This window comes from Delphinus delphis, chromosome 11, assembly GCF_949987515.2.
Source record: "Delphinus delphis chromosome 11, mDelDel1.2, whole genome shotgun sequence".
NCBI lineage: Eukaryota > Metazoa > Chordata > Mammalia > Artiodactyla > Delphinidae > Delphinus > Delphinus delphis.
This window is the reverse complement of record NC_082693.1, coordinates 87,794,218-87,808,490: the sequence shown is the minus strand read 5'-3', so window position 1 is coordinate 87,808,490 and position 14,273 is coordinate 87,794,218. Positions and strand designations below refer to the sequence as shown.

The 14,273-nt window shown below is 47.1% G+C and overlaps 1 protein-coding gene across 2 annotated transcripts in view; it reads left to right on the top strand.

Moving 5' to 3' along the window:
• Window positions 1-14,273, top strand: part of SYN3 (synapsin III) — a 456,321-nt gene that overhangs the window by 424,453 nt on the left and 17,595 nt on the right. For both annotated transcript variants that reach the window (XM_060025558.1, XM_060025560.1), the window contains 2 exons: window positions 8,415-8,557; window positions 13,121-13,195. In XM_060025558.1, the coding sequence (XP_059881541.1) occupies window positions 8,415-8,557; window positions 13,121-13,195 (218 nt within the window). The remainder of the gene's footprint in view (window positions 1-8,414; window positions 8,558-13,120; window positions 13,196-14,273) is intronic.

Below are 14,273 nucleotides of genomic sequence, written 5' to 3'. Positions count from 1 at the left end.
AGCCTCTGAGGGGTCATCTGGGCTGAGACCTGAAGAAACCAGCCATGGGAAAGTATTCAGGAAAAGTATTCCACCAGTGGGAATAGCAAGTACAAAAGCAGTAAGTCAGGGACAAGTTTGGCTGAGTGCAAAAGAGGGATGACCAGGAACCAGATCATATAAGCTTTTCAACCTGGGCTGCACGCATTTGCCTGGGAAGCTTCCAGAAATACTGATGACTTGGCCCACACCCAGAGAGCCTGAGGAAATCAGTCTGAGGTTTGGCTTAGGCAAGAGGAATTTTAAAAGAGATGATTGCAGCAGTCCAAAGAGGGATGATGTGGCCTGCACCACGGTGGTGGCAGTGGAGGTGCCGCTCTCCTTCAGGCGCTGCTCTCTCCACACAACCCACCTGTGGCCACAGGAAGCACGTGCATCCTTAGCCTGGATAAACGAAAGGCAGGATGCTTACCTGCAGATGGCCTGGGAAGGATTCAGCACCAGACACATAGCAGTCTTGCTGGGCATCCCGCTGAAGCTCCTACCAGACGTAGCACAAGGGAGGAGTGGTAGGCTGGCATAAACTTTCCTAAGAAATCACCGTCTCAGAATCTCTAATCTCCAGCAGCCCAACCTTGTAATATCAACGTGGGTGAATCTACCAGTTCTTGGCCATAGTGGTCTCTGTCACAGATCACTTTGGGAGGTGGCATCTTTGTCTTCTTGCTGCAGCTCTAGTTGAGACAGTGCATTCGTCAGGGTTGTCCAAAGAAACAGAAGCCATAAGAAGTGTATACGTAGATAGATAGATTTATTTTAAGGAATTGGCTCACGTGACTAATTTGTCTTCTAAAGTACAATTCAGTGGCTTCCTCAAGGAGGAACCATCACCACTGTATAATTCCAAGGCATTTTCCTCACCCCATATCCTTTAGCAGTCACTCCCCGTTACCCTTTTACCTCAGCTCCTGGCAACTATGCATCTACTTTCTGTCTCTGTGGATCACCAGCTTATACGAAAGCAAATCCCATATATCACATCCTTTCCTCTGTAAATATTTCAGTATGGGGACATCCCTGGTGGTCCAATGGTTAAGAATCTGCCTTCCAATGCAGGGAACGCAGGTTCAATCCCTGATCAGGGAACTAAGATCCCACATAATGTGGGGCAACTAAGCCCGTGCGCCACAACTACTGAGCCCACGCACTCTAGAGCCTGTGCACCACAACTAGAGAGAGGCCCACACACCGCGAGGAGCCCACATGCTGCAACTAAGACCTGATGCAGCCAAATAAATAAATGAACAAATATTTTTTTAAAAATACTTCAGTATGAATTTCTAATACATAAGGACTTCTTTTTTACCGGCCAAATACTATTTTTACACCTAAAACTTTGGTAATAATTCTTTAATATCTAGTAAATAGTCAGTATTCAGTAGTCCTATGTTAATTGATTTTCTTTCATTGTATCCAAATAAAGCCTTCACATTTCGCACGGTTGGAATGATGGAAGTCTCTTTTGATCTGCAGCAGTTCCCTTCGTTCGGTTTTGTTTTTCTTGTCATTTATTTGTTGGAAGGGGGGAGAAAAGGTCATTTTCCTGCAGAATTTCCTACCTTCTGAATTCAGCTGATTACAGCTCTGTGGTGCTCTTCCAGTGTCTGCATTTTTTATAACCTGGTGGATGAATATAGAGACTTGGTCTGATTCAAGTTCTAGGTTTTGGCAAGAATATTTCATAGGTGGTAGTGAGTGTTTCTCTTGCATATCTGTAGATGTAATCATGTCTGACTATCTCTCTTTTAGGATTTAAGACTGATCTGTGAGTTCAGGTGTTGTCTGCCTGATATACGCATTAGGGAGTTCTCCACCAGTCTTTCCCAATGGTCTTTGGCATTGAGCATTGTTGCCTAGATCTGTTGTTGCAGTAACATAATTGTTGCAGAAGGCTGACATTCTCATTCTCTTACTTATTCTGCATTTATTAGCTGGCACTCATCTAAAAAGAAGAACTTTTCCTCATCAGTTTGGATGACTATACAGGAGATAGCTTTGGCACTGGATGAATAATTGCATAAATAACTGTAAAAAAAAAGCATTGATTGATGGTTCAAGGTCAGCAAAGAATCTCAACGACTATCTAATTAAAGATAAACAACTTTAGTTGAGCACCTACTAGGTGCCAGGTGCTATGCTAGGTAGGTCCTTTGACAGTCATTACAATTCCATTTAAAAATCATAATAATCCTGCAAGGTAATTGTTATAATCACCTTTAATAGGTAAGGAAACTAAAGCTCAGAGAAGTAACTTAGGTAAGATCAAAGAGCTGGATTACATGTATAGGAAGAGTGTACCAAAATCTTGAATGACATAGAGCTGAGAGGGAGAGTTAACAGGTCAGACGACAGAATCAATATTGGATTCCAACCAAGACTGGCAAAGGTAGACATAAAGTCCTACTCAGGGATTAAAACCACTCAAGTCCAAGCTTGGAGAGATGTGGATTCTCAGGATCTTGTGGTTAAAAATGATCTAGAGACATTAGCTTAGAACAAGCTCCACATGGATCTTAGAAATGCTAATATTTTATTTAGCTACGTTAATAGGAGCAAGATAATTAATAGGCACAAAGCTCCATGTGGATGAGAATCATAAACCTTGTTCTCTGTTGCACCCCCAGCCCCAGCATAGTACCTGGAAAAGTGATCAGTTAGTCTCTGAATATAATGGGCACTCAATACATATTTGTAAATACTTACATATATTTATTCGATCATAAAACATACTTACTGAGCGCCTATTTTTCCCTGCTGTTCTAGGTGCTTGAAATACAACAGTGCTCTTGCAGAGCTTATATCCCAGTGGAATGGTAGGGAAGAAAGACAACAAACAAATAAATAGATAAGGAAGTGGTGGTGGAAATGCTATGGAAAAAAATTAAGCAGGGTAATGTGAATGAGGAGTGCTGGGTGGGAGGAGTAACCTCACACATGGTGGTCAGAGAAGGCAGCTCTGAGAAGGTGAGGCTGGAGGAGAGACCTGAATGAAGTGAGGCTGTGAGCCATGCAAGCAAGGAACAGCAAGTGCAAAGGCCCTGAGGCAGGATTAGGCCAGATGTGTTCCAGAAAGAGTGAGGTGACAGTCTTATCCAATCTCAGCTGGTAGGACCACATCTGGAGTGTGTGTGTAATTTTGGACACCACATAGTTTAAGAGAGTATCAAAGGGGAGCATTTAAGGTAGTAAAGGGTCTGGAACCAGCTCACATTGGGATGGGTTAAAGAAAAGAGTGACTTAGGCACAGCTGAGTGGCTCTCATCCAGTGGATGAAAAACAGACACGAGGCAGAGCGCCGAGATGTACCCTGTGTGATCAACCGCTGGAAGCATTCGCTCGCTCTTGGTCTAATATACAGTAGAACAAGTTCCCTAAGACGGTATGAGCCGCCTTGCCCGGTAGTGAGCTCCCTGTTATTAGAGGTGTTCAAGCAAATAGTGCACAGGCTTCCAAGGCTGTAGAAGATGACTTGCCCGTCCCAGCTGGGATTTGGAGTAGGAGACCTCTGAGATGAATCCCACTGAGGAGATTCGGAATTGTCCCCTGACTCCTCTCTCCAGTTCCTCTCCCTTGGTTTTCACTCTCCCTCCTCGCTCACCCTGCTGATGGAGCACAGGTGTGCACGCACACACTCACACGCACACTCACCCACTCACTCACACCGGGGAGGTAAAGCAGTTCACAAAGCTGGAGAGGAGGAAAGTGTGAGAAGCTGAACAGGGAAACAGTGAGGGAAAGGAGGTAGGAGAGATGGGGGGCAGGGTGAGGGTGGCATGGAAGGGAAGCAGGAAGAAGGAGACAGGCACTGAGAAGGGGTCAGGGAAAGCGGAGGGAGGTAGAGAAGTAGGGGAAAAGGAGAGATGGAGAAAGACGGGAGAAGTAAGAGGTGACAAAGGAAAACACAGAGGGAACGGGACAAAGAGGAGGAAAATGATACTAAAAGTAAGAGGAGAAGAATGGGAGAAGGCAGTGGATGTGGGAGAGAAGAAGGATGGGGCCCAGGAGGAGGAGAGGGAGGGAGGGCGAGGAAGGAGGAGAGAAGAGACGGGGCGTAGAGGGGACAGGGAGGTAGCGTGAGAGTGTGAGACTTCAGAGTCAAGGAGCTCGTGTGGCACCCCGGCACGGGTCCCCAGAGCAGGAAATGGGTAATCTTGAATCACAGCTCATTTCAAGCTTCCTGTTTTCAGCTTGTCTCTGTGAACAGTTGGAGGGGTTTCCAGCTAGTAACTCCCTCCCCGGGCCAGCAGCCGTTCCACCCTCCCCATGGCTAGCCGTCCTCAATAGCTCCTCACCCCATCTCCCTTTATGGCCTGAGCACCCACCCAGAGTCCCCTCCAACACCACCCACCAGGCCACCCGCTCCATTCTCCAGGGTCCCTGATTTCACCAGGTTCCCAAGGCTCACAATGGAAGCTGTAAACCTCTTACAAGTACTGGGCTCACACTAACTGATTGCACCACTGGCGCTACACTAGGAAGCGGTAAACCTCTGAGTGTGGAATCCAGCCTGAGCATTTACAGAAAAATTCATCTTATAAAACATGTTTCCCTGAAACACATTTTCTTTGCCTTTTTCCAAGCACCCTTATTTTTCCTTCCATCCGCTTGCCTCCTCCCAAGTTGCAAGCAGATCTTTATCCAGGCTTCTTAAAATCGATCCAGCAAACACATCTGGAGGATCTGCAACATGCCAGGCACTGGTGTTACAACTGGGACCGAGACATGTTGTCTGTCCTTAGGAAGCTCACAGTCTAATGGGGAGACAGACATGTGTGGAGCCAGTGGGAGAGCCGGGTTTTATGGGGCTCAGACATCACACAATTTGAGAACAAAATTACTAGCCCATGTATGAGAAACCTGGGTTACCTGCTCAGTCCTGAAGAGGGCAGGATGAGCTCCCCACCCCAAACAACCCGACTACTCTAGGAGAGAAGGGCTCACAAAGGGAGGTTGGGCTGACCACTAATTCATTAATAATTAAACCTCTACATCTCTACTTTCTCTCTTTGCTCTCTTTTGTCTATCCTGTGAATAAATGAATGCATGCATGATGAATTCAGCAAATATTTACTTAAGGATGAAGTTCGGCTGCTGTTACAAAGACCTAAGGTGGCTTAAACAAGCTAGGACCTTCTCTCTCACCTAACAGGCTCCTTCCATCCTGTTGATCATTCCTTCCTGGGGTGTTACCCTTCAGACACAAGGTCTTCAGTGGAGCCCACTGCAGCTAGCAGGACGAGGAAAGGAGGAAGTGAAAAGCATCCCCCCACACAAACTTCCCTTATAAGGCAGACCTGGAAGTTCAGGCCCCACTTCTGCTCACATCTCATTGACCAAAACGTGATCGCACAACCATGATCACATGACTACACACAGGTGCCAGGGAGATGGGGAGGTGTAACGTTTATTCTGGATGGTCATGCACCCCCAGACCAAGGTGCTTCACTGCTATAGAAGAAGGGAATGGATGTTGTGGACAACCGGAAATCTCTGAGACAGCCTGCAGTGTATGCTGTTCTGACTAGGAAACCAGAAGTGGCTCTGGTCCTTTCCAGATCCACCCAGTGACAAAAATGAATTAGACAAGCTGTCCCTGCAAGCTCTCACCCCCATTCTTTCATTTCGTTGACTCTCTCTTTACCGGATCCCAAATGTTGGCTGAGAATGAAACATTATGACCACCCAAAGGGCAGTTGAAGGAAGAGGAAGCAATACAGACTTTGAAGAAGTTGCCATGGTCCGCCACCCTGTTGCTGTAGCCAAGTTCATTGTCGTACCAGGAAATGAGCTGGATTGTTGTACTTCACGCACCTATATTGTATTTCAAGCACCTTCAAGGGGCTGTTGAAGGAAGAGGAAGCAATATAGACTTTGAAGAAGTTGCCAGGAAAAAAAGGGAAGAAAATAGTGGCATGAAAACCAAATTTCGAAAAGTTCAGTGGCTTCAGATACCATAGAATGCCAAAGCAGGATAGGGAGCAAAGGGAGCTCTATTGTATTTGCCGATGAGGAGGTCGAAGGTGACCTTTGCCAAATCAGTTTCGGTGGAGTGGTGGGGAATGACATCCAGAGAGAGCTGGTTTAGGAGTGAGTGGGAAATGAGGATGTAGAGACAGAGAGAGCAGTGGTAACTGAGGTATTGAAAAGCAGGAACAATTTGAGATTAGTGGATCCATGATCATGTTAATCCAAAGGATAAAGAATCAATAAAGGGCAAGAGATGAAAAATACATGGCAGAAATATAGTTTGGCTGCTTTAACAAAGTCCAAAATAACCGTAGCTTAAACGAGATTAAGGTTTACTTTGCTCTCGTAGGAGTCTGAGCATACACAATCCCGGGCTGACTGGGGACTCCATGGTGTTGGAAATCCAGGTTCCTTCCACCTTATTAGTCAGCCATCTTCAACATGCAGCTTCCATCTTGTGGTCCAAGAAGGCTGCTCCGGCTCCCACCATCATGTAAACATCCCAGTCAGGAGAAGGGAGAAGGAAAGGTAGGGTTCCCTTCATCTTAAAGGCACCACCCAGAGGCTGCTCGCATCACATCTACTCACAGTTTCACTGGCCAGACTTAGAGACTTGACCACATCTACCTGTAAGGAGACTGGAACAAAATAATCTTTAGCTGAGAGACCAGATGCCCAGGTAAAACTTAAGGGTCCTATTACTGAGGGAGGAGGGAACAGCAGGCAGTCAGAGCCTTAGAGGACCTAGAACAAAGGGTAGCTTCGGCCTCCGGTGGGAGGAGGCAGCCTGCCACTGAGGCTGGGTTGCACGAAGAGCCAAGAAGAGAGAAGGTTTGCCAAGCCTCCCTCCCCCTCGCTGTTTACGATCTGTGGGGTGGGACCGCAGGCATGCTCTTGTAGATACCCTGAGATTGTTCCAAGAACAGCTGTGCTTTTGGAGTCCTGAGTTTCATTCCCAGCTCTGTGCTTAGCTGCTATATGGCCTTGGACAAGGAGAAAAATCTCCCTTTCCCCATGTTAAGTGGCCATAATAATGGCCACCCTGCCTGCCTCACAATCCTGTTTTGGGTCCCAGAGGAGGGCTGTGAAGATGCCACGTAAGTTGTGAAGTTGGGGCAGACGTGGATGGGCATCATCATGGAGGGAGGGAGTGGTCAGGGCACTGCTGAGCCTGAAGGGTGGGCAGAAAAGGACTAGAAGAGGCTGTAAGGCCAGGACCACCCCCCACCCAGGCTACTCAGCACCCACCCAGCCCCCCAGTGGATCTGGCCTCTGCCCACTGCTGGCCCAGCTTCAGAACCCCTCTGCTGTCCGAGTGAGGACGACAGGGGAGGGAGCACCTACCCAGCTGTCCACAGGTGCTGGGAGTCAGCCTCTGTTATGTCCTGAGATCGCTGTCACAAAGCCTTGGCCTCCTCCCCTGCACTTGGCCTTGGAAGCTCTCCTAAGACCTCTCCTTGACCCCAGGACACCACCGCATGTTCCTGGCCTCAGCCCAGTAAACAGTGTGAGCGAGTTTCTCCCCCAGGCCTTTGGACTAGCAGAGCTAGCCATGTCCAGTGCGTGCACACTCCCGCACACACATATGCACACACGGACTGCACACACAAAAACACCGCACACCCCACACAACGCACATGCAAACACCACACATATACATCACAAAATATACATTCCACCCACATACCCCACACACCCCACACGCACGTCCTCCACACACTTCACACACACAACCCACATGCACACACCCTGCCCATGCACACCACATGCACATACACACATACATACTCCCTTCTTCCTAACTGGTCTCTCTCTATCCCACATCACACCCCTCCATCCAACCCTCTACACAGCTGCTTGAGTGATTTTTCTAAAACACAAATTAGGCTACTTTCTTGTTTAAACTCTTCTCTGTCAAGTGGCTTTGCAGAGTCTTCAGGCTAGCATCCTAGCCCCTACCAAAGCTGTTGAGGCCCTCCATGGTCTATTCCCTGAAGACCCTCTTCAGGCATCCCCCCACCCTCCTGCCCCCTTGGCCAGTCCAAACTGCTGGCCCATCCCCCCTCCCTACGGGCTCCTCCTGCCTCTGCCTTGTCCATCCTCCATCCTCTCCAGAGAACGCACCTGCTCCATAGTCCATGTGAGAATCGCGTTCATTCTTCCAAACCCTGTTCAGAGCCCACCCCTTCTATAAAGATTCCCTTGACTCCCCAGGTGGAATGCTGCCTTTCTCTTCCACAGGAAGTGGTGGGGTGACTTGTTTTCTAGGTCTGCCTCCCCTGCCAGGCAGGCGACCTTCTCAAGGTTACTGTATACGGTGCAGCCCTGGGTCCCAGCACTGGGTAGGTGCCCAGTGAACGCTGGGTGGGTGGGTGGGTGGGTACTCAACCCCTCATCCTCCCACACAGATCAAAGTAGAAAACCAGCATGACTACCAGGACATCACCAGCATGGTGGCTATGGCCAAAACCTACGCCACCACCGAGGCCTTCATCGACTCCAAGTACGACATCCGCATCCAGAAAATTGGATCCAACTACAAAGCTTACATGTGAGTCCCTGGGCAGGGGCTGGGGAGCTGGGAGGAAGGGTAGGAGCAGAGTGTGAGAAGAACGGAGACTAAAAATACATGTCATGCCCTGTCTTCTCTGCCCCAGAGCAGAGACCCCATAGGGACATCATTATTCTCCCTTTCTGTCTCCTTTACCACCCTTCTTCTCTGGTTAGTACAGCGGAAGGCTGATGCTCCATCATGGCTTATCCCAGGGTAGAAATCTGTCTACCCAAGTGAAGCCTGTCTCCCCCAGAGAAAGAAAGACTGTTGGCATGTTTCCAAGTATATACCTGATGCATGTCATAGGAGACATACATGGAAGAGAGGCTTAGGGACAAATCAAGGAAGGCCTTGAATGCCTTGCTGAGGGTTGTGAATTTTCTTCTCTTCCCTTCTGAGCAGTGAAGTGTCATGATCTGACCTGTATTTGTAAGAAGATGGCTCTGGGGCTGTGGGCTGCAAAAGGGTTTCTCTGGGACAAATAAGAGCAGGAAGGAGATTACATCAGATTTCTTCAGCTGCAATTAGTAAAAACCATACCTGACTGATTTGGTGGAGTTTTTTTAAAGGGAATTTATTAGCTGAATGATCAGAACTAACTAACAAAACCCCAAATTATCAATTTCAGACATATTAGGGTCCAGGGCAGCTGCAGGAATCTGGGTAGCCAGAAGTAATATACAGTCTTCGTGGCACCCCATTAGGAAGTGAATCTGCCCTAATCATGTTCAGGGCTTAACTCAAGATTGTGATTCCGTGGAAACAGTGCTGATTAATCCAACTGTGGTCACATGCTTATTAGTTAGAGGAATGTAGAGCAGTATGAAGAGTCCCACCAAGATAGCATGCAATATGGGCAGGTCATTATCCAGTGGAAATAGAGGTTGTGTGACTAAAAGAAAAGGGATGAATGCCAGAAAATCCAACACACATTCATCCCGGGGGTGGTTCAGGCAAAGGATGACTCACGCTGGAGCTGCGGTTACAAGGATGAGCGGGAGTTCTTGACCGGGTGGAGGGCTTGGTGTTTAGAGAGGTCTTATCTGCCCCAGGTCCTCTCTGTCTCACTTTGGAGTATTGTTGTTTCCACTTGGAATGATGAGAGCCCAGAGAGGCAACAGGTGCCTGGTTTCCAAGCATGCATGGCACACTGATTGCCTGGTTCCATCTTTGAGGACTACAACAGCTGACTCTGGACAGTTAGAAAGCCCTTTGCTTCTGTGTGGTGGAGCTGTGCTCTAGATCAGGGTCAGCAAACCACAGCCCACAGGCCAAATCCAGCTTCCACCTGTCTCAGTAAATAAGGTTTTATTGATCACAGCCATACATATCCACTTCTGTATTATCTAAGGTTGCTTTTGCACTACCTGGATTGCCTAGACCGGGGGTCTACAAACTTTTTCTGTAAATGACCAGATGGTAATTTTAGGCTTTGCAAGTCACACAGTCTCTGTTGCAACCACTCCACTCTGCCATTGCCTGGGAAACTGGAGAAAATGCAGTCAGTTGACCTATAAGGAAATATGCCCAGGAAAGGGATGGGGCCAAGAGATACTTCTGGTCAGTCTTGCCAATCGCTCTCTTCCACCCGTGAGCCAGGCCAGACCTGCCACTGCTCTCAGATGCCCTCAAGGTGATAAGATCACCTCCCCCTGCCACCCCCAGCCTCTCTGAGTTGGAGAATATTCCAGTGCATGGTCCAGTGCATTCCTGAGGCCTCCACCATCCCACATGATATCATTTCCCTCCTCTCCTCATTGTTAGCGTTTCCACTTGACATTGACAACACCTTGTCCCAGTTTCTCTTCTTGAGGATTACCTCATTGCTGCATTCTTTATGCTGAGCCTTTCTGCCCTGACAGCTCCAATTTGTCTTTAGTTATGGTGTTTCCTGGACCCTGGGTTGGCCCACATCCGAGGGAGAGTGTTCATGTCACACCTCGGTGTAGAACGCCCTCTCTGCCCATGACCATTCAGCCTCCTTTCTGGCCCACTTCCTGCCCAGTACTTGGGCCTTTGTGCGTGTTGCCACTGGGTGTCATTGTTTCTAAATCCTCTCAGCAGACAGAGCTGGGAAATAAATATGTGTATCTCAACCCGTGTATACACACGTCTTTAACTGTAATTTACAGTTGTGTGACACACACACACACACACACACACACACGCATATATCCATCTATAGCTAAAGCTAAACAGAGTTCACAGTGATGTGTCAGACTTCCATCCAGTACCACATGATTCATGTTAGCCTTCCCAGATTGCTTATCTGTAACTTCCCACTCCAACTGGGAAGAAACCTGGCTCCCACCATCCCCCATCCATGTACTTCTTTGTTCATCCACAGTATATGTGTACAGTTGCAGAACTGTCAAGCCGTAGTCCCATGAGAAACAACTTCACCAACTATGGTACAGGACTTACATACAGTTTCTTTTGTACCTAGTCATACAGCCTCCACTAATCTCCAAAGTTACTTAGGCAGCACCTTTCCACTCACCCCCGCCCCTTCATCAAGGGGGTCAGCTTCATACATGTGTCGTAAACGTAGATTCTGTTGTCACAGTCTACATCCCATCCTACATTCTAGCAGCTGCATCACATTTGGGCCAATCAACTCTTTTCCCCAAACCTGTGATGGGCTCTGCCATGAAGAGTCATGGTTAAGAGCACAGAGTTTCTCAGATATGGCTTGGTGGCTTCTGCCACTCAGTGGGAATGATAATAATAATAATATCCATCTCATTAGTTTTTGTGAGGCTGAAATAAGCCAGTGCTTATAAAGCTTTTAGACCCATGTCTCAGACATAGAAAGCACTCACTAAATATCAGCTCTCACTATCGTTATCTTCTTGGAAGGAGACCAGTCTGGCTTGTGCTCCTGCTGCTTCTGGCATTAGAATGCTTTTTTTTTCTTGTCTACGCTTACTGAAAAGTAATAGTAGCACCCATTGTACTAAGAGGTTTATGGGAATCTTTCCTTTAATCCACACAATGCCCTATAAGCATGGTACTAAAATTATTCCCATTTACCAATGAGAAAATAGAGCCAGAGATGTTGTCCATGGTTATACAGCTAGAAAATGCTAGAACCAAGATTCAAACTCGCATCCATCTGACTCAAGTCAGTTCTTACCTTCCCTTGTTACCGTGCAGATCCCGCTCTATTGAATCCTACTCACCCTCCCAGGCACATCTCAATCGCTACCTTCTGGGGTTCATGTTAAGTGACTGGTTTCTCCTTTGCTTCCCCAGAGTGCTTCATGCCTCATGTGTACTGCTAACCCTACCACGCCTATGTTCTGGTTTTAGGCTGGTCTACCCCTTTAAGGTAGTGAGCAGCTTGAGGAAGGAGTCATGTCTTCACATTCAGATTAGTCCTGTACCCAGGACATAGGGAGGCCTGGTGATTGTTTGCCAACTTGAATTGAATTGCATTGAGATGAACTAAACTTAATTGACATGAAGCTTATCAATGTCACTGCTACCCTTAGTCATTATGTCTCCTATTGGCCACCATCTATTCTCAGCATCTGCTGCGCTCAGATACATTTTATTTTCTCTTTTAGAAAGACATTTTATAGCAATTCCTCTCCTGGTTCACCCTTAAACCTCAATCACATGCCTTCCCTTGGTCATGAAACAAATTGCTTTACCTCTGCCACTTTGCCTAAAGCCATTCAGTCTTTGCTGAATCCAGATATGCCATTAGAGATAGTTTGTCTGGATTGCTCTTCAACATACACAGTCTCTTACCTAGTAGGTAGTTACTGGACACCTACTACATGCCAGGGACCACTGGACACTAGAGGTACAGAGGGATGAGTCAAAACATGTTCCCTGCCCTCAGGAAAGACAGCACACTAAAGTAGTCATTGCAAGTGAGATGAGCATTACTAAACATTGGTATAGGGTGTAGTATAGGGGGTTCTTATTGGGGAAGATGTACTCTCAGGAAGTCACATTTTCAGATGAAACTTGAAGGATGAGTAGGACTTAGGGAGGCAAAGATGGAGATGAAGACTGGATCCGGCAAAGGAAAAAGGTGTGTGGAGGCCTACACACAGGAAATATCCATGGGCTTTGGAGAAAGGGCAAGGGAACTAAGAGGCTGAGGCAGGCAGAGCCAGAAGGCCTGCCTGCTCTTCACCATGGAAAGTAATCACTTCTCTCCATGGATCATTTTTCCTACATTTTGGGGCTCTCAAAAAAGATTCCAGAGTCACCGGAGGCTATACTGCCCTAGTTCTTCTTCTGAAAAACAGGAGGCCAAAGTTCTCAGGATTTAATCTGATAGTGTAGGCATTTGTTAAATTTAACTTTTATATTTCAAAGGTGGATTGGGAGAAGATACATAAGACCCAACAAGTAAGACAGTCAACATAGAGGGAAATAAAAACAGAAAAATAAATCTGAAGACTGGATGCGTACCTAAGACTACATGTCAGAATGTAAGCCAGATATTTGAATCAGAGCCGCCAAACAGCCAAAGCAAAAAAGGAAAGCAGATCAATGACAAGCATCTCTAATGCCCTCACTGTGTTATTTGTTGTGATACAGGAGAACCTCCATCTCTGGAAACTGGAAGGCCAACACAGGCTCTGCTATGCTGGAGCAGGTGGCCATGACAGAGAGGTAAGAGGCAAAGGAGGTGTTCAGGGAGAGGCACCAGCCATAGTGGGAGATAGATAGGGATATAATAAGGATCCTGTAATGAATGCCATCTCACACTTTGGCCAGTGTCTCTCCACCCACAGAGTACTTTCCTAGGCATGATCTCCATTACTGCCCATAACAGCCTGCAGGGAAGGTTTTATAAATAACCCCATTTTACAGATAGGGCAGAAAGTTCAGAGGGGGAAAGTGACTTGTCCAAGGTCACAGAGCTAATCAGTGACAGAGCTGAAAGTAGAACCCTACTATCTTGACTCCAAGTCCAGGGGTCTTTCCGGCCCTACCCAGCTGCTGTAGGAAGAGAGCAGGAAGTCCTCACCAGTCTTTCCCTGCTCTGACAGCTGCATGGAAGCATCCCTATTAGGGCAACAGGACTACTGGACTGTCCACTCCTCTCTCAGACTTATTCCTATATCAATATGAGAGGGAGAGGTTGATTTCCTATGAATCATGAGTGTGGCAGGGATGCACTCTGGCTGAAAGTCGCTCAGGTCTTTCTCCCTTATTTAAACAACACCTGTAAGCCATCCTCACCTGAAGAAGGACCTGTCGCCTGCTCTTGGGGCCAGCAGCATACACACATCCTTTTTTGATTGCCCAGTGACTTCTGCTTGCAAGCATTCAATGACAATGGACAAAGCATGGGCTTTGGGGTCAGAAAGCCCTGTTCAGTGAACATGTATTGAGTGCCTACTGCATGCCATGTATGTTGAGCACTAAAGAGGCCAAGATGAAAAGACCCAATCCTTCCTTTTAAGAACTCTGTATCAGTTGCAAGTGTCAGAACACAAATTAGATTGGTTTGAACCAAAGGGGGGATTTATTGGCTTGTGGCAATGAAAACTCCAGAGGTACAGCTCCAGGTAGGACTTTAGAACTTATTCTACCCCCTTAAGTTGGATAGAATATGTTGGCTTCTATGTTGGTTTCATTCTGGTCATTCATATGGTGGCCCATAATGACTCCAGGCTTATATCTTGACAGTGTCAAGTCCAGCAGAAAGAAGGTGTCTTTCCCAACCATTGCAGTCAAAGCCTGG